Source organism: Schistosoma haematobium, chromosome 1, assembly GCF_000699445.3.
Source record: "Schistosoma haematobium chromosome 1, whole genome shotgun sequence".
Lineage (NCBI taxonomy): Eukaryota > Metazoa > Platyhelminthes > Trematoda > Strigeidida > Schistosomatidae > Schistosoma > Schistosoma haematobium.
In genome coordinates, this window is record NC_067196.1 from 82,953,728 (window position 1) to 82,980,638 (window position 26,911).

The 26,911-nt window shown below is 34.0% G+C and overlaps 1 protein-coding gene across 1 annotated transcript in view; it reads left to right on the top strand.

Annotated features, from left to right (window-relative positions):
• Positions 1-25,850, top strand: part of MS3_00002284 (uncharacterized protein) — a 67,819-nt gene extending 41,969 nt beyond the window's left edge. Inside the window, exons 7-11 of the mRNA XM_051209857.1 lie at positions 1,052-1,318; positions 4,760-5,005; positions 9,373-9,420; positions 13,087-13,117; positions 25,229-25,850. Coding sequence (XP_051075330.1) covers positions 1,052-1,318; positions 4,760-5,005; positions 9,373-9,420; positions 13,087-13,116 — 591 coding nt within the window. The 3' untranslated portion in view covers position 13,117; positions 25,229-25,850. The remainder of the gene's footprint in view (positions 1-1,051; positions 1,319-4,759; positions 5,006-9,372; positions 9,421-13,086; positions 13,118-25,228) is intronic.
• Positions 25,851-26,911: the final 1,061 nt, after the last annotated feature.

A 26,911-nucleotide genomic window follows, 5' to 3' on the forward strand; every position in this document is an offset into this window, starting at 1 on the left:
GTGCACAGTTTACATTTATTGATGAATTAATAGAAAAGATATGTATTGAAAACAAGCAATATACGTGTGTGTGTGTGTGTGTGTTTAGAATATGTATATTTAATGGTTATAGTTTCCATCCTTATTAAGTTGAAAGCTTATACTATTTAATTTCTATTTTTTTAAAAACAAAGCGTAAAATCACTTGATATTATTCACTTGTATCTTCTCATTATTGTTAAGGTCTGCAATTGATCAGTCTCTTATTGGCATATATGCATCCTGTGCGAACTACCTTGAAATTGCCTTAATTCACAAACTTTATGAATGAAGATGGATAGTGGCTAGTAGTAGAATCCAAAATGCGCGTTTCGACAAATTCGGGACTCGTCAGCTGGATGTGCCTGTATCTCAAAGTTGTTGTTCACTCTGGGAATCGAACGCCGTCGTTTTATTCAATTAGTTATTGAGTCCTGAGATGCAGGCACATGCAGCCGACGAGTCCTAAATTGGACGAAATGCGCATCTTGGATTCCACTACTAGCCACTATCCATCTTTGTTTATGATCCAGATAAATGTTTCCAAGAAAACATAGTAGTTTTTTTTCGACATTTGCTTTATTGAAACATGATAATCAAAATCTAGATCTAGTAAATTTCTAAATTTCTTTTTTCCATTATATTCATAAATGATCATTTAGTTCAGCGGCTAAATAATTCATTCAAATGACTTGTGAAGACGTCCTTATGAAAGACTGATAGAACTATTTAATATAGTTAGTCAGTATCAAACCTTAAGTAAACAAAATGAATATTTCTAATTTAATAATCATATAATTTTAAGTATATTTTTCTAATATGTTTGATGAAAGATTATTAGACATTAACACAGTTTGGTGCCGGTTCAGTGGTCCAGAGATTAAGTGTTCGCGCGCGAGGCCAAGGGTCCTTGATTTGAGTCTCATACTAGAACGAAACAACTTTCCAGTGCTTCTAGGGTCTCAGTGGTGTTCTACTTTATATCGACTCATGAATTCAACAATTAAAAAACTGTTTGTTTCCATTTTTACAGGACAAATACGTATTAATGTCACTGGCAATATTATGTGTTGTTAGTGTATGGCATGCAGTAGTCACATTAATACCAAGTGATGCAGAATTTGAACAGCTTACAACAAAAAATCTTTTAAGATCAACCAATCCTCAATTCTCATTTATGAAACGTTATAAAGAATTAACATTTCCGCATTCTTCTACAATGAACGTAACATCTGGACAAGTAAAGGATACCAGTATAGATGATTATATTGATGTTAAAAATAATATAAGTTTAACCCAGGTCAGTATAGTTTAATTATTTATCTTACTGAATAATATATTTTTAAATTACTTGGACAGTTTAAAGGATTTCATAGATGTTAAACACTCGTAAAATATTTCTTTGTTGTTCAGTGGTTATTAGTGTTAAACATTATTGATAATATTAAAGAGTGGATAACAAGTACACATAATTGTTGCTTACATAGTTAGTTACAAGTTAAATGGTTACTTATTACTTACTTATACATGTTATACCTCGTGGTAGAGCATAGACTGACCAACAACATTTTCTATCCATCTCTGTTCTATGCAATACCCCCCACTTGTTTTCAGTTCCTATTCATCATTTTCATTATCTGCTTCCAATCCTCAACGAAGTGTCTTCTTTCATCTTCCGTTTTACCGATTCCATTCAGGATTCCAAGTTAGCACTTGCTTCGTGATGCAGTTTGATGATTTCACCAAAATATGTCCTATCCGATTCCATCGTCCTTTCCTAATTTCTTACTCAGATGGAAGCTGATTTGCTCTCTCCCATAGTAGATCGTTGCTGATGGTCTCCGGTCAATGGACATTGAGTACCTTGTGTAGATAATTGTTTAAAAATACTTGTAACAGTGTGATAATCATTGCAGTAGTTCACCACGTTTCAACTCCCTACAGTGGAACTAACTGTCTTGACGTTCGTATTGAAAATTCTGAATTTGATGTTCTCCTCAAGACAGTTGTTTTCACTTCCAAATGTTCCTCAACTGTATAAATATTGTACATGCTTTGCCAATCCTCCATTCATATCTGCATCAGATCCCCCTAGTTCATCGATGATGCTTCTCAGATACGTGAAATATTCCACCTAATACAGAGCTTCTCCATCAAGTATGATTGAGTTGGTGTTCTTTGTGTTGTATTTGAGGATGTTGCTTCCTCCCTTCTGTATGTTGTGGTCTGCTGATGCAGAGGCAACTGCCGCTACACTAGTTTTCTTCATCTGCATTTGTTGATGTGGATGAGATAGAAGGGCCATGTCATCTGCATAGTGTAAGCTGTCTAACTGATTCTGAGCTGTTCATTATATCCTGTGCTCACACTCAGATGTTGAGGTCTTCATAATCCAGTCGATCACTGGAAGACAGATTTCCTCTCTTCGGTATCTTGATGAGTAATCCTTCTTTCCATTTTGTTAGTGGCACTTGTTCTTTTTCCGAAATCTTCCTGAATAGAGTGTGAATCATATTTGCAATTGCTTCTACTCGTGACTTTGATGCTTCAGCTGGTATATTATCAGGTCCTACTGCTTTTGCACTCTTGATTTGCCTGATGGCCATCCTGATTTCTTCGATAATTGGTGGAATAACATCGGTAGGCAGGTCTGTATGTGTTGCTTTCATGTCCTATGGCTTCAGTGGGTCTGATCTATTCAAGAGTCCCTCGAAGTATTTCACATACCTGTTCCTCTGTTCTTAAATCTCGGTAATTGTTTTATCCTGTTTGTCTCTCTCTCTCTCTGGTTTACAATACTTCCCTAAGTCACATTGTTGCATTTGGTAAATCAGTTATCAATTGCTTTCTACATTGCATTATTTTGTTTTTGTGGTTCATGTTTTCATCGAAGTATTACTTTAACGTTGAACACATGAAATTCAGCGAATGGATTTCTTTTCAAAGATTTTATTATCAAACTGTACAATAGTACATATATAAGATGTATATTCGTATTTATGGTTGTATGGTAAATAAATGTCTTAGCAGGATAGAAAAGATAGCATCATAAAGCGATTCGAGACTCCAAATATCAAATGTGATAACGCAATAATAGGGGGGGGTGAGGTAGAGAAGAATAAAAAGATGAAAGATAATTGTCCGTTTGACAGATATGAATAAAAAAAACATTAAAGTCATGATAACAACTGGATTATAGTCATGAAAAATTGTTAAAGTATAATAATAACTGATAACAGTACAGAAAAAGAAAAAACATACTATAGAAGTGAATTGAGGCTAAAAATGGATAAGAGGTTGGACGTATAGTTTTTACACTCAGAGTTCGGGCTGGAATTGTTGGTTCCCCGACTCTTCAGCAGTGCTTCAGCAGAGAGTTGGAAAACTCTTATTCCAAACCAATGGTGCGCATGGGATCTAAGATCCTGATCGATGATACTATTGTTGGTCACCGGCTATCATGTGACTGCATGTCTTGACGATGCTCCACTGCTTTGTGGATCAGACCTTTAGGTCGAAGGCTCCAGGCGTGTCCCTCTAAGAAAACCATCCGTTTTGGTCTGGGCATCCGAACAGTATCATATCGCACACACAAATCGAGAGACCTGTGTGGCGCATTTCTATTCGATCCCCCTTTGTACCAATATTTATGTGTTCAAATAACTAAAGTAAATTTCGTTGAATTCTCTTTATTCGGATGACACAATGGTTATTTTAATGACATTAAATTTGACTTATGAATTTTGTATGGAAATATGAGCAATAAACAAACATGACGTAACAGAAAGATTATAATACTAGGTGATATAGTACAAACAATAACAATAAAATTTTGTATGATGTTTACGTGAGGTGTGTAAATAAAATGGTGTATAAAATCTACTTAACAGTGGACCATAACGCTAACAGAGTAATATAACTAAATATATTTTGTTAAAATAAATATGTTTGGTCACACATACATAAGGAGAAGTAATCGTGATCTCAAAATTAGGTTGCTAAATATCGATGGGAAGATTCAATTAAAACAATACTAAATGAATTTAAAACTTCACCCCATTGCACAAACAAGTGAGTATCAAGACCCAGTAACTGAGTAGTTAACGCGATAGCGTTTGAAGCGAATGGAAATGGCGTCGAGTCCCAGAGTGAACATCAACTCTGAGACGCAGGTACATCCAGCTGACGAGTCCCATATAAGACGAAACATGCGTCCTGGTTTGCAATGCTAGCCACTATCCATGTTTGCTTAGAATGTACCTAAATGGTTTCAAAAACAAACAGGATTAAATGACCCAATATTATATCACATAGTTCTGATAATCTTCGTCTTCTTACTACACTATCGAAATGAAAAGAAACGAAATGATATCAGAAACAATCATCAATAGAATTATGGGGATATGAGAAATAACTAAAAAATAAAGAGAGGAATTCTCTCAAATACAGAATCTATGAAATGATCGTAAAATAGTAATAATATTTTCAAAGCCACATTAGAGATAATGATAAGCAATGCTTCTATTGTACATATAGTTCAGCATTTATGTCATGGGTAGTAAGTGTTTGTTTTGATTTTAGGAGTTGAATACAAAACAATCCTGATAGTTATTATCTAAATACTATTGTACAGCTAGATAACAATTCTTTTTTGAAAAGAGATCCGCTCGCTGAACTTGGTGTTTTCTTTTTTTTATATTATTGAAATTAATGAATTTTATATTTATGCTTGATGATACAGATAGAAAAATCTACACATGGTCATATCACTTCAAATGATGATAAAGGAATTATTGATACACAAAATTCACAGAAATTATCTCAACAATTCAATCAGCAAACATGGATAGCTTTAGCATTACAATCAAAGAATCGTGAACAACATAAACGTCGATTAATGATGAGAATTGAAAGAGATGTTTTTGTTTCATTCTGCATATTGTATGTACTAGCTCATCTGACATTTATATTCTGGTTGTATTTTGACGTAAGTATAAAATTTTGTTTAGAATTTTGTTTTACATTTTTGATTATACCATAAGTAAATAAATAGAAATGTGATATTACTTTCTAGGTTTCTACTCAAAATTATAAAGATTTCAGTCGATAATCAAGTATAACATGGATCATTATCTCCTACTTTAAAGTATATTACATAAAACTATATTGCATATGAAAATCATTGAGAGTATAAATTGTTTTAGTTTATCACTCTTCATATAATTGATGGTTTTGAATACTTACACAAGCTAGTAATAGAAATTCATTAATAGACTCTATTTTTATATGTTTTTCAACATTTTAAAGGTTATAAGTAAACAGTTACGTATGAGTTTAGGTTTCACTTTACCGGTATCAGGAATTCCATCATTTCAGAAGATAATGCTCCTCAATTGTTTTAATTTGGAATCATCTCTTAAACATGATGTTTTTCAAGTTGGTAAAGCCAGAAAGTCATTGATCTAGTGATGTGTTTTCAGAAATAGTGTACGAAACAAATCTATCGAACGGTTTGATCAATAAATGGATAAATCAAAACTTACAAACTACATCCTGTGAACAGTGTTATAGTTACACATATACATTTCTGCATATGAATAAACTAAGACTAATGAGTAGAAAAATGAGATTTTCTGACGTTTCGTGACTTAGTGTAAGCCACTTCTTCAGAAAATATTCTTGTTGTTCCGTTGTACTATTTAAACTTGGATTGATTTTGATTTTATTATTTATTCTCTGAAGAAGTGGCTTACACTAACTTACGAAACGCCAGAAAATCTAATTTTTTACTCATCGGGATATTACAAATACATTATTTATTTATAACAATCTACCCAATGCCCAATTTATTCGAAATTATCAAATCAAACCTTGGTAATGATACCTATAAGACCGTATAATTTGTAAGATTTTCAGTTTTTTCCTATGATTTACTGTTAATTATTATCATCATCGGATATTTATGTAAACTTTTGTAGGTAAATGCAAAAGTTTGGTAAATAAATAATAATCTATAATGATTGTCTGTTACACCTGCGTACAACTATATTATATATAATGAAGAATGATGGAGTTACTCTTCTATGACATCATATAAATGTTACGCTATATCATAGGTTCATGAAATTCGTAAACACTGGTTACTGAATTCAAACTCAGTCATCTAAAAATAATCTTCCGACAATAGTATCTTGATGTCTTCGGCTCAATTCCCGACTAAGTGATATTTAAAGTCTTATAATAGGGCAGAAAATCTGTTCTGATATTTCTCATTACTATAATTAATGACAATTTGTAATATGAAATTATTTAGAGATTTTGATGGAGTTTTTTTTCCTGAGCTGGATAGTTTGGTCGTGGTAGACTTCTATTTGAAGTGTGTGCTAATAATGTTGTTCAGAAGAACTATGTAAACTCTACAATCAGACCATCCAGCTCTGAGAACAAAACTTCATTACAGTCATTCACTTGATCTATAAATCTTCTCCACTATCTCATTTAGTGATATTTGAGAAGTTGGCTCACATACGAAATGTGAAAAAGATAAATAATGCACAACAACACAATTTTTTTAATATTTTTTATTCTTTTCATTTCATTATTTATTCCTTCAATAGAAAGTAAGAATTATTACGTAATTAATGTAACTTAAATTATTTTTCAAGTATTGTAAGTGTTCCTGTCATATTGAATGAAATAATAACGTGTATATGGAGAATATATTTTTGTTACCAAGCAAAATTATTAAAAAAAAGACCCAGTTCCATTCACAATGTTTTATATTAACGGGTTTGAATTGACTAGACTATTTTTAATATTTCATTTTAGTCTATTGTATCTATAAGGTAGACATAAAAGAAAAGGGAAAAAAAGAGAACACTCTCACACGTGTTATTTATTACCATTGACATTTACTACAGATAACTGTTTATCCTTTCCAATAATATAAAGGTGTATTATGACTTGAATATTCTAAGCTAATCAAATATAACATAATCAGACTACTTTTTATAATATTGATTATGAATATATACAAATTATTCTAATATAAGTATAGATGGATAGTAGCTTAAAGTGGAATATAGAACACATATTTCGTCTTATTTAAGACCTGTCAATTGGATTTAACTCTATTCGTGTGTGGATATTCACTCTATGACTTGAACTCACTATTTACTTTAGACACCGTTGCCTTACTCAATCAGTCACTGAGTCAAAAAAAGTTAGTGAAATTTAATTCATATACCTTTGGAGATAGAATCGCGTGTCTTGGATTACACTACCGGTCACTATTCATCTCTGATTAGAATACTTGTGACTTAATGAATATATTTGGCAATATGTACAAGATGAACACATACCAATTAGCGACTAATTAATTGCATTCCTAAACATCAGTGCCAGGATTCAAACAAGCAATACATATTCTAACATACATTTAAAGTAAGCTAGCTGCAGTGAAGTATATGTTCTAAATCATATACATAATACCAATGCTATTTAATTTACTTCACGTGAGTTTACAGCAGTAAAATATTCCTCAGTAGTGCATTATAGTCCAAATTTCTTTCAAAACTCATCATTTGTGCTCATTAAGTTCGATAAATCATAATCATTATTGTGGTTGGTACAATGACTATTCTACAATGTGCAGTAAAAATACTCGTTAGTTTGAATTTCTTACTGCAAGATCTATTAGATTACATTTCACCGATCACTCTTTCTACGTTGAAAAAATGGCTGTATATTGTTTAATGAAATCCTAATTGATTTGAATTAACGATTTGACTTAGTTTGTATACTTAATTATGTAAGTAGGTGATAAACTGTAAATTATTGACCAACAAAGCTGAACTATTTTCATTTTCTGTAAACTTCAAATCATTATTTGTTTTCTACTGTTTCCAAGAATTTTGTCTGACAAACTGAGTTACCAGAGAACAAAACAATCATTTAATGTAGTCATACAGCCTAAAATGAATTTGAGTGAGGACTTGGAAGTATTTGCTGTGTAGCACATGTCGTGTTATTTACACTTGGATTAGTCTCGACAGTCTATTTGTCACGGTGGCGAGTTAGTTCACAATACCATATGTTACATTATCGGTAACACAGAGCAATTACTAGAGCAGACAGGAAGATACATGACCAAGGGAAGTCATGATAAGCCAACATTCAACATTAAGTATTCACACACCCTTCTAGTGTACCCGAGATTATGCATTAGTTAGGTAACATTTGATATTAGCCTGAGATTGCTGTGATAATGTTTGGTCAGCTCGAGTATTGTAAAGCCATATTACGTGATTTTGATAAATAAACAATCAATTCTAACCCAACGTATTTATCTCCCAGTCAGATTACATGTTGATCTACAATCTTTTGTCAGTGTATAAGACTCGTAGTACAGATATTCTTTAAGTAGCAACATTTTTGCATGCATATTTTATAGTAACCAGCACTCCTGAAAAAATGTGATCAGCTTCAAACTGCTAATGTTTGACGAGAAGTTACAATGTTGTAAAAATTTCTGGTAAACATTGATCTCTCATCAAATTTGTAAGTAATCTTGACTTCGCCTATATTGATGCTATTCACCGACTGGAGTTGGGAAAAAATAATCGAGCAACAAATATATGCCTCTAGCGAAAATCAATCTCCTTTGATTGTTTGTAAAATATTGTTCTCTAAAACGACCGATGAGCTGTATCTTACAACTGGTTAACTTCACATTTTTTATCTGTGAAGCTTAAGTCTGCAAAACATTCCGAATTAGTTGATGTAGAGATATGTGTATTCTTATAGTTGCTAACAATGTCATCGTGATCCACTTATGACTTGTCTGTTTAAGTCAAACGGAATCTTTCGTATCGTCAATATTGAACTCAGCATGAATTAATTCAGTAGAATAACAAAAGAGAAGATTAATATTCACTGACTATGGTTAGTTGAAGGTTAATATTGTTACAGTTTGTTGAACACAAAAACAATTATACATTGGATTGTAATTCATGTTAAGTCTTTACAATTTGATTCAATCGTGTCTGAATAGACTAATGTTACTCCAGTCCTGAATGTATTATTCATGAGATAGCTTTATCCTTAACTATCCTTACCTATTGGCTCATGATTTATTAGTGTTCACAATCATTATAATTGATAGTCAATATGATTTTTTATTAATTAGATAATTCGAATGTCGAAACATGTTTTTCTAATCACCAACCAGTTTTTTTTGTTCTCCATTGTATAATCGATTAATGATTTTGATGATGTTTATTTCAAAATTTGTTAAGTGTTATTTTAGTTCATTTAGATTTTTTTCTTTCTTTAATTTTGGTATCTTTTCTGTAGGCAAGCAGACGTAGAAGAGAGATGGTAGAACGAGATCGATTATACAAGGTATGTATGTATATATAGAGAGATTTTCTTATGACATATGTTTCTATAGTAACACGATATGTTATTGCAAAATGATTTAAAGCCCAGCTCCTTTATCATATTTATCGAGATCAGAAAAGATAGTATGAATTTATCAGAACATTAAAATAGTTCATGATGTTGATTTTGATTTAAATAAACTTTATAAATCCTACAATTTATAAGCTAATTTTGGTAGATTAGTGAAAATTACCGTAATTTGGATCTTATCAATAATGAAAACATTTAAATATTATGATTAATGAATAGAAATTAACACCATTGGATGCCAGCTCAGTGGTCCAGTAGGTTAAGCGTTCGCGCGCGAGACGGAAGGCCCTGGATTCAAATCCCACGAGCGGGACCGTGGATGCGCACTGCTGATCGGTCCCACGATAGGACGAAACGTCCGTCCAGTGCTTCCAGGTTTTCAGTGGTGGTCTAACATCAGTCAGTTCATGATCTCAATCAAAAAACTTAACAATCTCCACAACCCCTAAACTGATAATATTCAATTAACTGATTGGTTATATAACATACAATAAAATAACAATATACTGCTTCATACTCAATGAAGCATAAACACTAATGAATAGAATGATGATGATGTTAATAATAATAATAATAATAATAATAATAATAATAATAATAATAACCACCTATGGATATTTCTTACTTTTTAATTGGGACTGGATTTAGTCTCTCGAACATGATACTTGGTCAATAATATTTAAACTTTCTACGTAGATCTACGTTTGCTATAATAGTACAGTGATTAATTGGACGATATTTCTCTAAGGTTTTTATATGTATTTTAATAAGCTTATTAAAAATCATAGTTTAAAGGAAATTGTATCAAGATTTCATAAACGAAACTGTATACCGGATATTCAAAGCCAGTTGCACGCAATTTAAATATATGTTCATTGTATTAATGAATAAATAAAGACATAGATGACATGCATATAACATAACGTCAATCAAGGAAAAGAATTAGAACAAAATCTAAACAAAACGACCATTTACTGTGATTATGAAATGATTATACAAGCAAACGGATGTATCAAAATGTAAAATATGGAGTAGTTTTATGACAATAGAATGAATAAAACTGCAGTGTCATGCGATCAAACTCCTCCTAAAGACCTCTTTGACGGTAGTGCCGGTCCCAAGTCCGGATAGAGAACGGTTTGACATATCATATCGTAAAAACAAACTTGCTAAAAATGTGTTCAGTCAAAAATATCATTTAAATCATTTAAATTCTGTTCTGAAAGTTAAAGGATCTTCATTTAGAAGAATGATGACATCTCAAGGTGAAAGCCAATATTCTACAAAAATCGCGAAATAGATGCCCCCTTTGATATTCAGAGTAATAAGTGATAATGTTTTGCTAAAATAGTCAATCTGAGTTAATTGTGTATAAGCGATGTTAATAATTCACAAGATCAATGTTTACTTGAACAGTTCATGTTACAATTAAATAGTTAAATTGATTTATTTACGAGCATTTTGTTTATTAAAGAAAACATATTTCATAAATCTCTGACATACTTAAAAATAGTATGGTATTATTATAGCAACAATTTACACAGATTTTGTTCTCAAAGTACTTTGACTTAGCCTTAAACTAACCAAGTTATATAACAAAGAAAGTACATTGAAGTGAATTCACTTTAGTAAATTCTAATTATTTTCTGGTTAGCGTTTTTTTAGCGCGGTAGTTTTGTACGGGATAGGGTCACTAACCCCATGCCCAACCCTCCTTTTTTACCCGGTCTCGGAACCGGCGGTAACTCTAAAAGGGTTAAAGTCGGAATTTCTAATTATTATTTCTGGAAATATAGAAGAGTCATATTATTTTGATAGTTTTCATACTATTACTTACATAACTACAACCGTGTATCCGACATAAAAGTTTGATATCAGATGGTCTCATCGTGTAGATATTTATGCACTAAATATCCTTAGGTCATGACAAAATTACCTATTTTCATTAAGATTTTTTACTATTTCCATTTACTTCTAGAAATGGCTAATTACCAAGACATTTCCTAATTATCTCTACATACTTTCCATTTAATCTTTACTAAAATGTATAGCATTCAGTGAATATGTTAATCAAAATTCAAAGTTTTTCACTGAAATCTTAGCATTCTACAAACAATATACTTCGATGGACATTAAAACGAAGAAATTCATTCTATTTATATGGTCGTAATATACTAACTTTTTATATACGTTCTACACTCATTTGGTATTGTTTGCGTGTATCTCCCCGTTGTTGTTTAGGACATTAATTGATTACTCTCTTGTTGGCATATATTCATCCTATGCGAACTGCCTCGATATAGCCTTAAGTCACAAGCTTTATAAGCAGAGATAGTTGGTGGCTAGCAGTGTAATCCAGAACTTCACCCCATAGTACAAACAGGTATCTATCAGGATTCAGTAGCTAAGTGGATAATGAGATGGCGTTTGAAGCAAATGGTATTGGGTTCGAGTCTCAGAGTGAACATCAACTCTGAGATGCGGACACATCCAGCCGATGAGTCCCGAATTGAACGAAACGCTCATCCTGGATTTCAATGCTACCTCTATAATAATTTGCCAATAGATGAAATAAATCATACAGTTTGTACAGTAAACATAAACAAAATTCTGTACGAAAAACAAATTTACCTTTGACTAGTTTAAATTTGTGGATGTTTTAATGGAAAGGGAAAAAACAGAAGGGTAAACATTGGTTGGTCAAAAGAATTATCTGTTGATTTGGGAATTTTAATTACGAATTATGTATTTTGTATGTTTACAAGATAAAAATAACACAAAAACAAGATAAACACATATGATAGTTATATGATTATTATTATTTTCAACAAAATCTAGTGCTTGAAGGTATTGACGTGATTATTTCTTGCAGCAAAAGAAAGAAAACAAAAATGCTGAAACTATTTAATATTTAGTGGACTATGTAACTCGGTAATAGATTGATAATTGTTGATTTAATCTTTAATGGACACATCTGTTTGTTTCTAAACATTTCGAAATCTTGACAACAGCCATCGAAATATCATGAAAACGATACAGAGAACAAAGAAGAAACGCCATAGAGAAGAAATCAATCGAAATCTCAAAACCAACCATGGAAGAAAACACAGGCAACTGCGTGATCAACCTGTCAAAACTGCCACTGATAAACATAGATCACCTACTGCAAATGGGTTTAAACTACAATACAAGCAACGCCTCAAAACTAGAATTCTTCACAGTACTAGAATCCTCACTCAAAACTTCCGGAATAAGTGAAGAAACGCAACAAAAAAATAAGACAAACCGCCAACTCAACGGATGAAGGATAACAACCAACTGACTTCACAAGAACAAAACGCTTTAAAGAAACTCAGAACTAGAAAAGATATTGTCGTAGTCCCAGCGGACAAAAGATGCACCACAGAGAATATGGACAAAGAAAAATACATCAAGAGAACCGAGGAACTATTTGAGGATAATAACATCTGTTTGTTTGTACAAAGTAAAAGCTCTGAAGTATATTAACAATTCTTGTTTTTCTGTAATCGAAACAATTCTTAAATTTTGTTTGATGTGTAATAAAGCATACTCTTCTTCTTATTTTTTTCTTTTCAGAAATGTATGCAAGCATCAAAGGCATTATAAAGTAAGTGTTAGAGCTGACTTTTCTGTTATTTTATCATATAGTAATTTGATTTATCTTGAAAAACTATATGGTAGAGTTTATCTCAAAATCTTTGAAGAACTATAAAGGAATTCATAAAATGTTAAAGAATATTTATAATATTAATGATAATAATAATACCATGAAAACCACAAGAATGTTACAAAATTAGGATAGTCTTTGACTTTCATTGTTGAGAAGAATATGAAACCTGTGCTATATCATGTGCTTTCAGAAGAGATGCATGCTGTACGAATAATTTATAATGTAAATGTTTCAGAAGAATCATCTGTGAATACGATTTTATCAAAACAGAAAACGATAAGACAGTCGAAAAGATTGATTATTGAGCATTTACAGGGATATTTAAAACAATGGAATCGGGCGGGAAAAGTAACTGATACAAATATGAAAATTTTCAGGAGTGGATACTATGGAAAGACTTTGTTGTTTTAAGAATAAACTATTTATGACTTCGGTTGGAGTATTTCATAAACATCCCACAAGATTATTAATTTTATTCACTTAAGTGGTTTAATAATGCAAAGAATATATATTTTATTAAGGAAATAATTATTTAGGCAATCATAGATAATGGCTAGCAATGGAATTCAGGATGCGCGTTTCGTCCAATTTGAGACTTTTCAGCTGGATATGTCTGTATCTCAGACTTGTTGTTCCCTCCAGGACTCGAACCCGATACCGTTCGCTTCAAACATCATCGTATTATCCATTTAGCTACTGAGTTCTGATAGTCACCTGCTTGTACAATGAAGTGAAGTTTTAAATCCTTTTAGTTTTGTTTGCTTGTATCTTCCCATTGTTGTTTAGGAATGCGATTGATCAGTCTATTGTGACTTAAGGCATTATCAAGGCAGTTCGCACGAGATGCACATATGCCAACAAGAGACTGATTACTTCAATGTTGTATAATATTGATGTATGGTCAAATGAATTTTCTTAAAAATTTAAGGAAAAAATGTAGTCACAAATAGTTCCTGGGGAGAAAAAGGAGGAAAATTAATATTTAGATAAAAAACAACAACAATGAATTCCTGTCATTAACACTCAGTTTCATCTAGTTTTCCCACATCGCCTTTTTATTCATAATGTTTATTTTTTTTAGATTGACTTTCTGTGTAATCATTCAGTCTTCATGTGAAATTGTTTTAATTACTTGTTCACACAATTTTGTTTTAGTTTGTTACAATTTAATTTAAGGATTGGAAATCTAGACGGTCAGTAGGTTTTATCACAGATTAGATGTATTATTTTAACTCGTCATGATAATACGATCATAGACTGACTATGTATATATTTAATCAGTCTTGAATAATTAAGTAGACGGTTCAAAATAGAAAGTTTGAATAGTGTATTTACAAACTACAGTTATATATATATAATGTTTAATCACGCTGTGTAATATTTGGCTAACTCAATCATAGTGGGTAATGCTACGTTTGAACTTGTAACTTGTTGGTTTTTAATAAATAACTATCGTAATTTCTATGATGTATTCTTAAAAAAATAACACTTTCTTAAAACATCTTTTTCAGTGTATGTCTAATCGTTATTTGTACAGATCTCATGAAATCAATGTCCGTAAGCAAAGATGGGTAGTGGCTAGCAGTGGAATCCAGGATGCGCGTTTCGTCCTGTGTGGGACTCTTCAGCTGGATGTACCTGCATCTCAGAGTTGATGTTCACTTTGAGACTCGAACCCAGTACTGTTCGCTCCAAACGCCATCACGTTATCCACTAAGTACTGAGTCCTGATAGCCACTTGCTTGTGAAATGGGGTGAAGTTTAATTCACTTGGTATTGTTTTACTTGAATGTACCCATCGATGTTTACGACTGCAATTGATCAAGTACATCCAGCTGACGAGTCCCAAATAGAACGGAACGCGCATCCTGGATTCCACTACTAGCCACTAGCCATCTTTGCTTAGAATGCTTGTAATTAAGGCAATATCAATGCAATACGCACAGTATGCACATATGCCAATAAGATACTGATCAACTGCATTCCTAAACATCAATGGGTCTATTCGAGTAAAACAATACCAAGTGAATCAATGTCCATATGTTTACTACAAATAAATCCATATATATCTAACAAAGTAAATACATTTCAGTAGAAAGATTTATTTTGTTCACAAGATTTATGTTCATTTTCTGAAAAAAAGATAGGAATTTAATAGTTGAATTCATCGTGAGACTATAATTTATGGACGACCTTTGATTGACGCTAAAGAGACCTTGGTAATTTTCACCTACATACTACGGCTAAACGTGGGTTACACACCAGTGTGAGGAATTAGGATTAATATTAACAATTGATAGTTAGGGTTAGGAATCAGATATACCGGTTTACATAACGAACTGACTTCAGCTATAATCCCAAAACTCCACTTGACCAAATGAATTAGTGAATTTCGTGCCAAAATTCAAGACCTGTTATCGTAAATCTGATCGGTTTATCCATAAATTGTAGTCTCTCTAAATTTATGAGTCAATCGAATGTATTTGTCACGAAATTACAGAACTTGCTAATAAAATCTAACAATCAAATAGTAAATATGTAATTTGTAAAATGTCCATCAATTGTCTCATAATGGCTCAGACTTCATTGTTCTTGCATTTTCATACAAATTCCATCCTGTTTCCATTCTTTACTGTTAGATCCTCTTGTCTCTCTGCTGCCAGACATTATGTTCGCGACTAACATCATCTACTACTTATGTTAATATAAGTAGCGCACACCACAGTAGTTTGAAAAAAACCAGATACTTGTGACAATTTGATATTAGAAGTTAATTAATAACAAATTATTGACCTAGGTTTTCAACTAGCTGGTATACACTATTTATAAAATATCAAATAAACATGAAGAATTTAAATAAAGCCAAAACAAATATTGATGCAGAATAATATGAATTCATTATAGTTCGTGGTTCTCATCAGCTTCTTACAACCAAATATGTATTAGAATTTTATATTGAGATAAGAAATAGTATGGTACAATTGACTTAAGTGAAAGTAAAGGATTGAAATGACAAAGGTTATCGATGATCAGAGGTTGTTAGGTGTTAGAATCAAGGAAACGTTAAGGATAGGTGATGTAATAAGGGAGTTCAGAAACACATAAAATTATTAGCAAACAAAGAAGTACGGCTGCTCTAATACATATTTGGTTGTAAGCAGCTGACGAGTAACCACGAACTATAATGAATTCATATTACTCTACATCAATATTTGTTCTGGTTTTATTTAAATTCATACTTACTTACTTACTCATGCCTGTTACTCCTCGTGAAGGAGCATAGGCCGCTCACCAGCATTCTCCATCCAACCCTGTTCTGGGCAATCCTTTCCAACTCCTTCCAGTTGTTATTCATCCTTTTCATATCTGCTTTTATTTCTCGACGTAATGTGTTCTTTGGCCTTCCAATTTTCCGCTTCCCTTCAGGATTCCAAGTTAGGGCTTCCCTCAGGAACTAATTGCATGAAATCATGAAGAAATCAATAAATCACATGAAATTCAAACTTCAATCACTTAGTGTTGCACTTTAAAATGTTTTCCAAAACTAACTATTCAATACTTATGAGTAATGATACTCCATATATATGATTAATGATTTAGATTCAGTTTACAATCTTGTTTTTATTTCCGTTGCTCATTATGAGTTTATTATGAAATAAAGTCTTTTTTAAAGGAAAGTTAAATATAAAATGAATCATTTAGTGAATTACTGTCATTACTGACAAAAAATTTGGCTGAAAATAGTATTCGAAATTATTTCTAATATTTCATTAGTTCCATTAAAATTATCCCTGTTGACAGGATATGAAAAGTACCGTAAAACAAAAAGGTTTTAATTCATATACAGTCAATAATAAAAATTATTGATTTGTAATGTTTTTTTTTTACCTCAACCGGGTATTAAAATCTACCCTAATTCATTAAAACCAACACATTTCATACATAATGAAAGTATCATCCCATATATCTCTGTTATATAAATGAAATCTCTTAATTATTGGTCGAAGTATCGAATTTTCTAGATTGGTCATGAAACAATCAGTCAAGAGAGATAACAATGGAGAGTCCATTGTAACTCCATCTGTTTATCTATAGGAAACATTATGAAATCTAAACTGTACGTTGAGTGTACATCGTAGAAGTAGTTGTTTAAGATAATGTTTTGGGATATACATATCAAGATTATTGTTTTCAATATAGTTATATAAAAAACAAATAGTTTCTGTGAGAGGAACATTTGTTAAAAAGAGAAGTGACATCTAATGAGAAAATGTTTTTTACCAATTACGTTGATATTTCTAATTGAGTCGACAAATTCAAAGGAATCATGAGAATTGTATTTATTAATATTATTTTTAAAAGGTTGCGAAATGTCAACTAAGGATAGTTATTGATATCAAGCATAGGACGTAGAGGGACATTATTCTTATGAACTTTTGCGAGTATATATATAGTCTTGGTATAACGGAACTCGATGGTTTGAGATGTTAATACTTACTTACTTATTTACTTACGCCTGTTACTCCTCGTGAAGGAGCATAGGCCGCTCACCAGCATTCTCCACCCAACCCTGTTCTGGGCAATCCTTTCCAGCTGCTTCCAGTGGTTATTCATCCTTTTCATATCTGCTTTTATTATCCGACGCAATGTGTTCTTTGGCCTTCCTCTTGATGGTGGTTGTAGTAGTTCTCCAAGTTTCAGCTCCATACAGTAGAACTGCCTTGACGTTCATATTGAAGATTCTCACTTTGATATTGGTTGAAAGTTGTTTTGAGTTCCATATGTTCTTCAATTGTAGGAATGCGACCCTTGCTTTGCCGATCCTCGCCTTTACGTCTGCATCTGAACCTCCTTGTTCATCGATGATGTTTCCCAGGTATGTGAAGGACTCTACATCTTCCAGAGTTTCGCCATCAAGTGTGATTGGATTGCTGTTCTCCGCTTTGACTTTGAGGACCTTGGTTTTCCCCTTGTGTATGCTGAGGCCTACTGATGCAGAGACTAATGCTACACTGGCTGTCTTTGTCTGCATCTGTTCGTGTGTACGTGATAGGAGGGCTAGGTCATCTGCGAAGTCCAAGTCGTCTAATTGGTTCTGAGCTGTCCATTGTATTCCGTGTTTTCCTTCCGATGTTGAGGTCTTCATAATCCAGTCGACCACCAGAAGAAAGAGGAAGGGAGAGAGTAAACAGTCTTGTCTGACTCCGGTCCTTACTTGGAATGCATCTGTCAGCTGTCCTCCATGCACTACTTTGCACTGTAGTCCGTCGTATGAGTTCCGGATAATATTGACAATCTTCTCAGGAACTCCGTAGTGTCGAAGAAGTTTCCATAATGTCCTCCTATCTACACTGTCGAATGCCTTTTCATAATCAATGAAGATGATGTATAGTGGTGAGTTCCACTCAACTGATTGTTCGACGATGATCCGTAGTGTTGCAATTTGGTCTGTGCACGACCGATCCTTACGGAATCCAGCTTGTTGATCTCGAAGTTGGGCGTCTACTGCATCCTTCATCCGGTTCAGCAACACTCTGTTGAAGACTTTCCCTGGTATTGACAGTAGTGTAATGCCTCTGTAGTTTTCACATCTGCTCAGATCTCCTTTCTTTGGAATCTTGATGAGGTGTCCTTCTTTCCAGTCCATCGGCACTTGTTCCTCCTCCCAAATCTTTTTGAATGGAAGATAAAGCATGCTTGTGGTTGCTTCGATGTCCGATTTCAGTGCTTCAGCTGGTATGTTGTCGGGTCCCGCTGCTTTCCCGTTCTTGATTTGTCTGACGGCCATTCTAATTTCTTCCGTAGTTGGTGGATTGACATCTATAGGAAGATCTATGTGTGCTGCTTCGATGTCCGGTGGATTCATTGGAGCCGGCCTATTCAGGAGTTCCTCGAAGTATTCTACCCATCTGTTACACTGTTGTTGAATTTCGGTGATTTTTCTGCCTTCTTTGTCTTTGACCGGCCTCTCTGGTTTACTGTATTTCCCTGCTAGTTTCTTCGTTGTATCGTGAAGCTGTTTCATATTTCGTTCTCTTGCAGCTTTTTCCGCCGTCGTTCCTAGTTCTTCTACGTGTTTCTTCCTGTCGGCTCTAATGCTCCTCTTCACTTGTTTGTTTGCTTCTATGTATTCAGCTTGTGCTTGGACTATCTCTGCTCGTGTTCGGCTGTTGTTTATTACTGCCTTCTTGTTCTTCCTTTCTTTGACCTTGTCCAGAGTTTCTATAGAGATCCACTCCTTATGATGGTATTTCTTTAGACCGAGAACCTCTTGACACGTTGAAGTTAATGCTTCCTTGATGCTTTTCCAGTTGTCCTCCATAGTAGTTTCTTCTTCTTTCAGTAGATCTTGTAAGGCTTGGAACCTGTTGTTGAGAGCTATCTTGAATTCATTGAGTCTGTCAGTATCTCGAAGGAAGGCTGTATTGAACCTTTGTAGTGCTGTTTGTCCAGTTGTCCAGTTCTTCCTTAGCTTCAGTTTTAAATTGGCTACAACTAGATGGTGATCTGAAGCTACGTCAGCACCTCTCCTGGTTCTCACATCTTCCATTGTCCTTCGGAATTTTTGTTGATGCAAATATGATCTATTTGGTTCTCTGTAGTGTGGTCCGGTGAGATCCATGTAGCCTTGTGTATACGCTTGTGTGGAAATATTGTGCCTCCTATGACCAATTTGTTGAATGCATATAGATTTGCAAATCTTTCTCCATTTTCGTTCCTCTCTCCCAGTCCATGTCGTCCCATAATATCTTCATATCCAGTGTTGTCTATTCCGACTTTGGCATTTAGATCTCCCATCAGAATAGTTAGGTCCTTCCTTGGGCATTTCTCAATGATTGACTGTAGCCGCTCGTAGAACTGATCTTTAATTTCGTCGTTGCTATCATTGGTGGGTGCATAACATTGGATAATATTCATTAAGATCCCCTCCTTCTTTGTTTTGAATGATGCTTTGATGATTCTGGATTCGTGAGATTCCCATCCTACAAGTGCATTTCGTGCTACTTTGGACAGCATTAGAGTGACTCCCTGAGTGTGTGGAGCATTGTCCTCTTCGTGACCGGAGTATAGCAGCATCTCTCCCGTAGCTAGCCTTTTCTGTCCAGCTTGGGTCCAGTGGGTTTCGCTGATTCCCAGTACTGCTAAGTTGTATCTCCCCATTTCCATTGATATTTGACTGGTCTTCCCGGTTTTCCACATTGTTCGAACGTTCCATGTACCTATAAAAATTTTTGCTCTGGTTGTTAGAAGGGGCATCGGCCTCGTGGCCAAAATTGATAATAGACTCATCTTTCATTTTCCTTAGGATTTTAATTAGCATCTGTTCAGTTTTTTTTCAGTTGTGCCTTTTTGAACGCTTTCTTTGGAGAATTTGACAGGATCAGATAATAACGAAGATATTTTAAAGATATAATCAAGGCGATCCATAAGGACAATTCCTACGCCAACAGATGGAGTTGCAATAGGCCTCTCATTGGGTCCTCTTTTGGCTGATTGCTTCATGGCCAATCTAGAAAATTTCATATAATTAATTACCTTTATGAATGTAAAAATTGTTCTGATGATATATTTAATTAATAACTTTCATCTAAATTTGATCGAATAATTTCACAGTATTTGGGCGTTGAGTTGATGTAAGACATTGAAGAGGAAGAATGTTGTATTTGTAAAATCTTAGCGAATGAATTTGAAGTAAATCTAATGTTTTGCCTGGCAATATTTTTTTGAAAAACCTTGTATCAAATTGCCAGGCGAAATATTGGATTTACTTCAAATTCTTCGGCTGAGATTTTATAAATACATTCTTTCTATTTAAATAACATTTATTGCCCTTTTTTCAATACTTATTGTTCAACTCTGTTTAATAATCTATACAATAGATACTCATGTTGATGTAATAGTTTTTAAGAATAAAAGAGGAAGAATGTGTTTCGAAAGTTCTAACGAATGAATCTGAATTAAATCCAACATTTTGCCTAATAATCTGATCCAAGATTTTTCAAGGAAATATAATCAAACATCAAAATTATCAAATATAAATAGGTACATGGTTCTCCGGTTCACTTTATACTGAATAGGTCATCCAATCAACGTTAACAATGTTTAAAGTAGGTATTTGCTTCAGTGTGTAAGAGACATGTAGTGTGAAACAAACAGTATTAAGATAACAGAATGCGTGTATATGTAAGTAGTGTTAGAAAAATTTTTATTGAAATATAATTTTATTTTATTTCAAATTATTCTCGATTCAATGAATTATGATCTAATATTTACATACTGATTATACTTAACATTGGTTCACTGGCCAATGTATCAAATGTCATAATAAATAATTCTGGGTTCAAATCTCGAGGGTGGGATCATGGATGTGCATTGCTGATTAGTCCCATACTAGGATGAAACTACCTTTCAGTAATTCCAGGTTTTCCATGATGGTCTAGCTTCAATTGACTCATGAATTCAACTACTAAATTAAAGTTTTTGATTGAAGTTATTAGTCAATTGAAGCGAAACCACCATGGAAAACCTGGAAGCACTGGATGGCCGTTTCGTCCTAGTATTGGACTCCTCAGCAGTGCGCATTCGGGATCCCGCACCCCACGAGATTCGAACCCAGGACCTATCAGTCTTGCGCCAGGCGCTTAACCAACTAGACCACTGAACCTGCATCTAACGGTATTAATGTCTAACCTCAACCAATCCACGAAATTGCCCGACCATCTTTTATTGTACTGAGGTGGACACCTGTTTCTACGCTACACTGATTAGCTCCACTGGTCACTAAATTAAAGTAATGTATTTGATAAAAGTCGATAAGTATGAAAAAATTGAATAATAACACGCGATGAAAGGTTGTAAGGATTATATTTCCAGAAAAGCAGAATTTAAAACGAATTTAGTTTTTCGAGCATATGATAAAATTTTCAAGTTGTTAGGTTTTAAAAAAACCTATTCGTGATATCTAATTAAATATTTTTTCTTCGTCATCTAGTTATGAATAAAAAAATTCCATTTTTAAGAGTACCTCGGCATCTTTTTTTAGTCTCAAATTAAGTTCAATTATCTAGATTGTTCATCACATATTGCTTGTTTAAATCTTGACATTATCTGTCTCTAATTGGCTTACGAACATCTTGAGCTTATTTCCTCGATATTGTCATTTAGTCACAAGCATTATAAGCACAGATAGATGACGGCTAGCAGGGGAATCCAAGATTCATGTTTCAAAAAGCAAATACATATGAATAACATTTCCCAAGCCAGTGACTATCTAAGCTCCGTAAAAAAGTGCATAACATGATGGCGTTTAGAATAAAAGATACTGGTTTCGAGTCCCATAGGGAACATCAAAACTGGTACGTGAGTAAAGCCAAATGAAGAGTCTCAAATATAATGAAACGCATGTCCTGGATTACACTATGGACCAACATCCATCTCTGATTAGAATGCTTGTGACTTAATGACTATATCGGGTACATATACCAATATGAGACTGATCAATCGCAGTCCTAAATACCAATGGGAAAATTCAAACAATTAATATATATTCCAATATAAATTCAAGGTTAACTAGCTGCAGTGAAGCATATGTTCCAAATCATATACACAATATTGATGTAATTTAATTCACTTGACGTCAGTTTTACTCACTTACTCGTGCCTGTTACCACTTGTGGATGAGCCCACCACCATTTTCCGCCAAATTGTGTAATGGACAGTCCTTTCTTGTTGTTTCCAGTCACTAGTCATCCTTTCCGTGTTTGCTTCCGATTCTTGGTGAACTGTGTTCTTTGCTCTTCAACTTTCCCATTTCCCGTCAGGATTCCATGTTAGCGCTTGATTTGTGATGCAGTTTGATGATTTCACCAAAATATGTCCTATCCGATTCCATCGTCCTTTCCTAATTTCTTACTCAGATGGAAGCTGATTTGCTCTCTCCCATAGTAGGTTGTTGCTGATGGTATCCGATCAACGGACATTGAGTACATTTTGTAGATAACTGTTCAAAAATACTTGTAACAGTTCGATAATCATTGTAGTAGTTCTACTTGATTCAACTACACACAGTGGAACAAACCGTCTTGATGTTCGTATTGGAAATTCTGAATTTGATGTTCTCCTCAAGACAGTTGTTTTCACTTCCAAATGTTCCTCAACTGTATAAATACTGTACATGCTTTGCCAATCCTCCATTCATATCTGCATCAGATCCCCCTAGTTCATCGATGATGCTTCTCAGATACGTGAAATATTCCACCTAATACAGAGCTTCTCCATCAAGTATGATTGAGTTGGTGTTCTTTGTGTTGTATTTGAGGATGTTGCTTCCTCCCTTCTGTATGTTGTGGTCTGCTGATGCAGAGGCAACTGCCGCTACACTAGTTTTCTTCATCTGCATTTGTTGATGTGGATGAGATAGAAGGGCCATGTCATCTGCATAGTGTAAGCTGTCTAATTGATTCTGAGCTGTTTATTATATCCTGTGCTCACACTCAGATGTTGCGGTCTTCATAATCCAGTCGATCACTGGAAGAAGGAGAAAGGGTGAGGGTAGGGGTAAACAGCCTTGTCTGACACGGGTCCTCACTTGAAATGTGTCTGCCATCCGTTCTCCATTCATGACCTTGCAGTGTAGTCTTTCGCATGAATCCCGTATGATGTTGAAGGTCTTCTCAGCTAATCACACCAGTGTCGAACAAGGATCCATAATATTCTCTTATCCATGCTGTCAAATGCTTTCTCATAGTCAGTGAACTTAATGTATGGTGACGAATTCCATTTAGGTGATTGTTCGAAGATGACTGATAATGTTGCGATTTGGTATGTGCACGACCAATCATTCTGGAACCCGGTCTGTTGATCTCAAAGTTGAGCGTTTAATGAATCTTTCAACCGGTTCAATAATACTCTGTTTTAAACGTTTCCTGGTACTTACAGCATTTTGATGCATCTGTAGTTCTCACATTTAGTCAAATCTCCTCTCTTCGGTATCTTGATAAGTAATCCTCCTTCCCAGTTTGTCAGTGGCATTTGTTCTTTTCCCTAAATCTTCCCGAAGAGAAGGTAGAGCATGTTTGCAGTTGCTTCAGTGTGTGACTTCATTGCTTTGACTGGTATATTGTCAGGTCGTGCTACTTTCCCACTGTTGATTTGTCTGATAACCGGCCATCCTTATTTCTTCTGTCATTGATGGAGTGACATCTATAAGGAGGTTTGTGTGCACTGCTCAGATGTCCGATGGATTCTGTGGATTTGGTCTATCCAAGAGTTCCCCTAATTATTCTACCCATCTATTTCTCTGATCTTGAATACCAGTGATTGACTTGCATTGTTTGTCATTGACTGGTTGTTTTCGTTCACTATATTTCCCTATCAGTTTCTTCGTTGTTTCATATAGTTGTCTCATACTTTTTTCTCTTTCAGCTTTTTCCACTGGCATTGTTAGCTCTTCCACGTATTTCTGCTTGTCAGCTCTAATGCTCCTCTTCACTTGTTTGTTTGCTTCTGTGTATTCAGTTTGTACCTTTACTTTCTTTTTTTATTCGGCTGTAAAATATTTCTCTATAGTTATCAGAGCTCAATATTCCTCACAAATTTGTCATCATTTATGTTGAGTCGGCTTCCGGAGAACTTCAACGGAGCCTCCAGAGGCCCGAAAGGAGCCGAAGAGTCCTAGCCAATCACAACACGATGGAGCGTTCTAGAATTCCAACGTGGCGTGCTACTGTTGGTCAGTAGCATAATATTTCGCTAACGGATTGGCCGAAAAATGATGTTGATTTAACAAACGCTAACATCTATAAATACCCATGATTTTCTGTACAAAAACGAACCTTGGAGTAAAGTATTTCTCTCATACTTGCGTCTTCTCTCTGGTGTTCAGGTCGCTGTGTAGTTCTAGCCTGCGGGTTACCAGAATAGCTTAGGAAAACGAATATAGCGTTCAACCGACAAGACATATCAATTTATACTCTTTAAGTTCGATACATAATAATCCTTAATTCATATTTAATTCTTTATTTTCTTCTGTATTGTTTTTCTTTCCAGATTCAAAAGTTATCATAATGATCAACACTGTTCAACACATTCACAAACAAATCATCTTAGAAAGTAAAAAAACAAAGTGGAATTACAACTAATTATTAAATGGTTTCCATAGAATACACTATTTGCATTTTTCATCTATCTACTTAATTGAATCAATTCAAATGTAACTTGATCATCAATATCTTATTATTACCCATATATCAATCAATAGTGTTGATCAGTTTTGGATAAAAAATTTATCTTTGTAAAAAAAACTAACAATAAATCATTGTATGAATAAATTTAATTATTCTGTACAATGTTTTTGTGACTTGGATACTTTTATCAAAGATTGATGAATAAGGATATATATTGTCATAGTATCAAATAGTTTTATAAATCAATGATCATGTTCTGAATATTATTATTTACTAGTAGATCGATATTTGTTTTTGAACAGTTTGTAAATAATAAAAAAGTATTGCATTATTTTCACAATTGATTGATCACTGGGTGGTGATCAATGTCATGTGTGTCAAGTCCTTATTTAGTGCAGATTGAATGCTATCGATCATGTTGCAATGCGGTCACCAGTCCAGGTGACTCGACACTGTGTGCACTATATATTGAGATTAGATGGTGGTTAAAGGTAGTCAACAGGAAACCCTGAACCCGGGTTTCGTACTACTTGGCACTCAGTGATCAATCAATTGTGATTACATCTCAGTCCTACAGGAGGTTAGTCACGCCTCGGATAGCTCAGTGGTAACGTCTCTGACTGTGAAGCTGGGTGACACGAGATCGAATCCGCCAGGGAGTACCAGTCCCCTCAAGATCACAGATACACCTTGCTGACGAGTGCCAAGTAGCACGAAACCCGGGTCCAGGGTTTCCTGTTGACTACCTCCAACCACCATCTAATTGCATCATTTTAGAAATTTCAGTGAGACTATTATTTATGAATAAATCCATCAGGTAAAAGATAACAGGTCTCGGCTTTTGGCGCAAAATTCACTCATCTATTTGGTTAAATGAAGTTTTGGGATTATAGCTGATATTAGTTCATGATGAAAACCTTTAATTTAATTCTTAAACTTAACCATCAATTGTAAATCATAATTCTACTTCTTCATAAAAGTTTATAACCGTCAATTGGTCTTAGTTATTAGGTGGACACTCTCAAGGTCAGTCTAATGTGGCTCAAAGGTCGTCCATAAATTATAGTCTCACCGAAATTTCAAGCGATATATATTTTACACAGAATTGAATAGAAGCAAGTAAAGATATAAGGGAAGAGCATTTTTTTCTGTTTTCAGCCTATTATTTGGGTATATCTGTAAAACAGTGTTGATGTTGTTATTAGAAATTGTATTCCTTTTCTTTCCGACGTCAACATAAGTACTTTGATGCGGGTATATTTAGTTAGTAAGTTACAGATTGGATGAAAATTGCTTTCACTACTAGCCACAATCCATCTCTAACTAGAATCATTGTGACTTACTGACAATATCGAGGCGATATATTCATGATGTAAATATACCACAAGGAAACTGATCAGTTGTCACGATGAACATTTGGTTTAATTAAATTTTCTAAGAAAAAAAATTCACTTTTACATGTAATGCGTATAAATCGGTAAGATTGAACTTCATTAATAACTGTAATTTTATTCTACAGTAATTTTACTTGTGGTCTATGAATAGC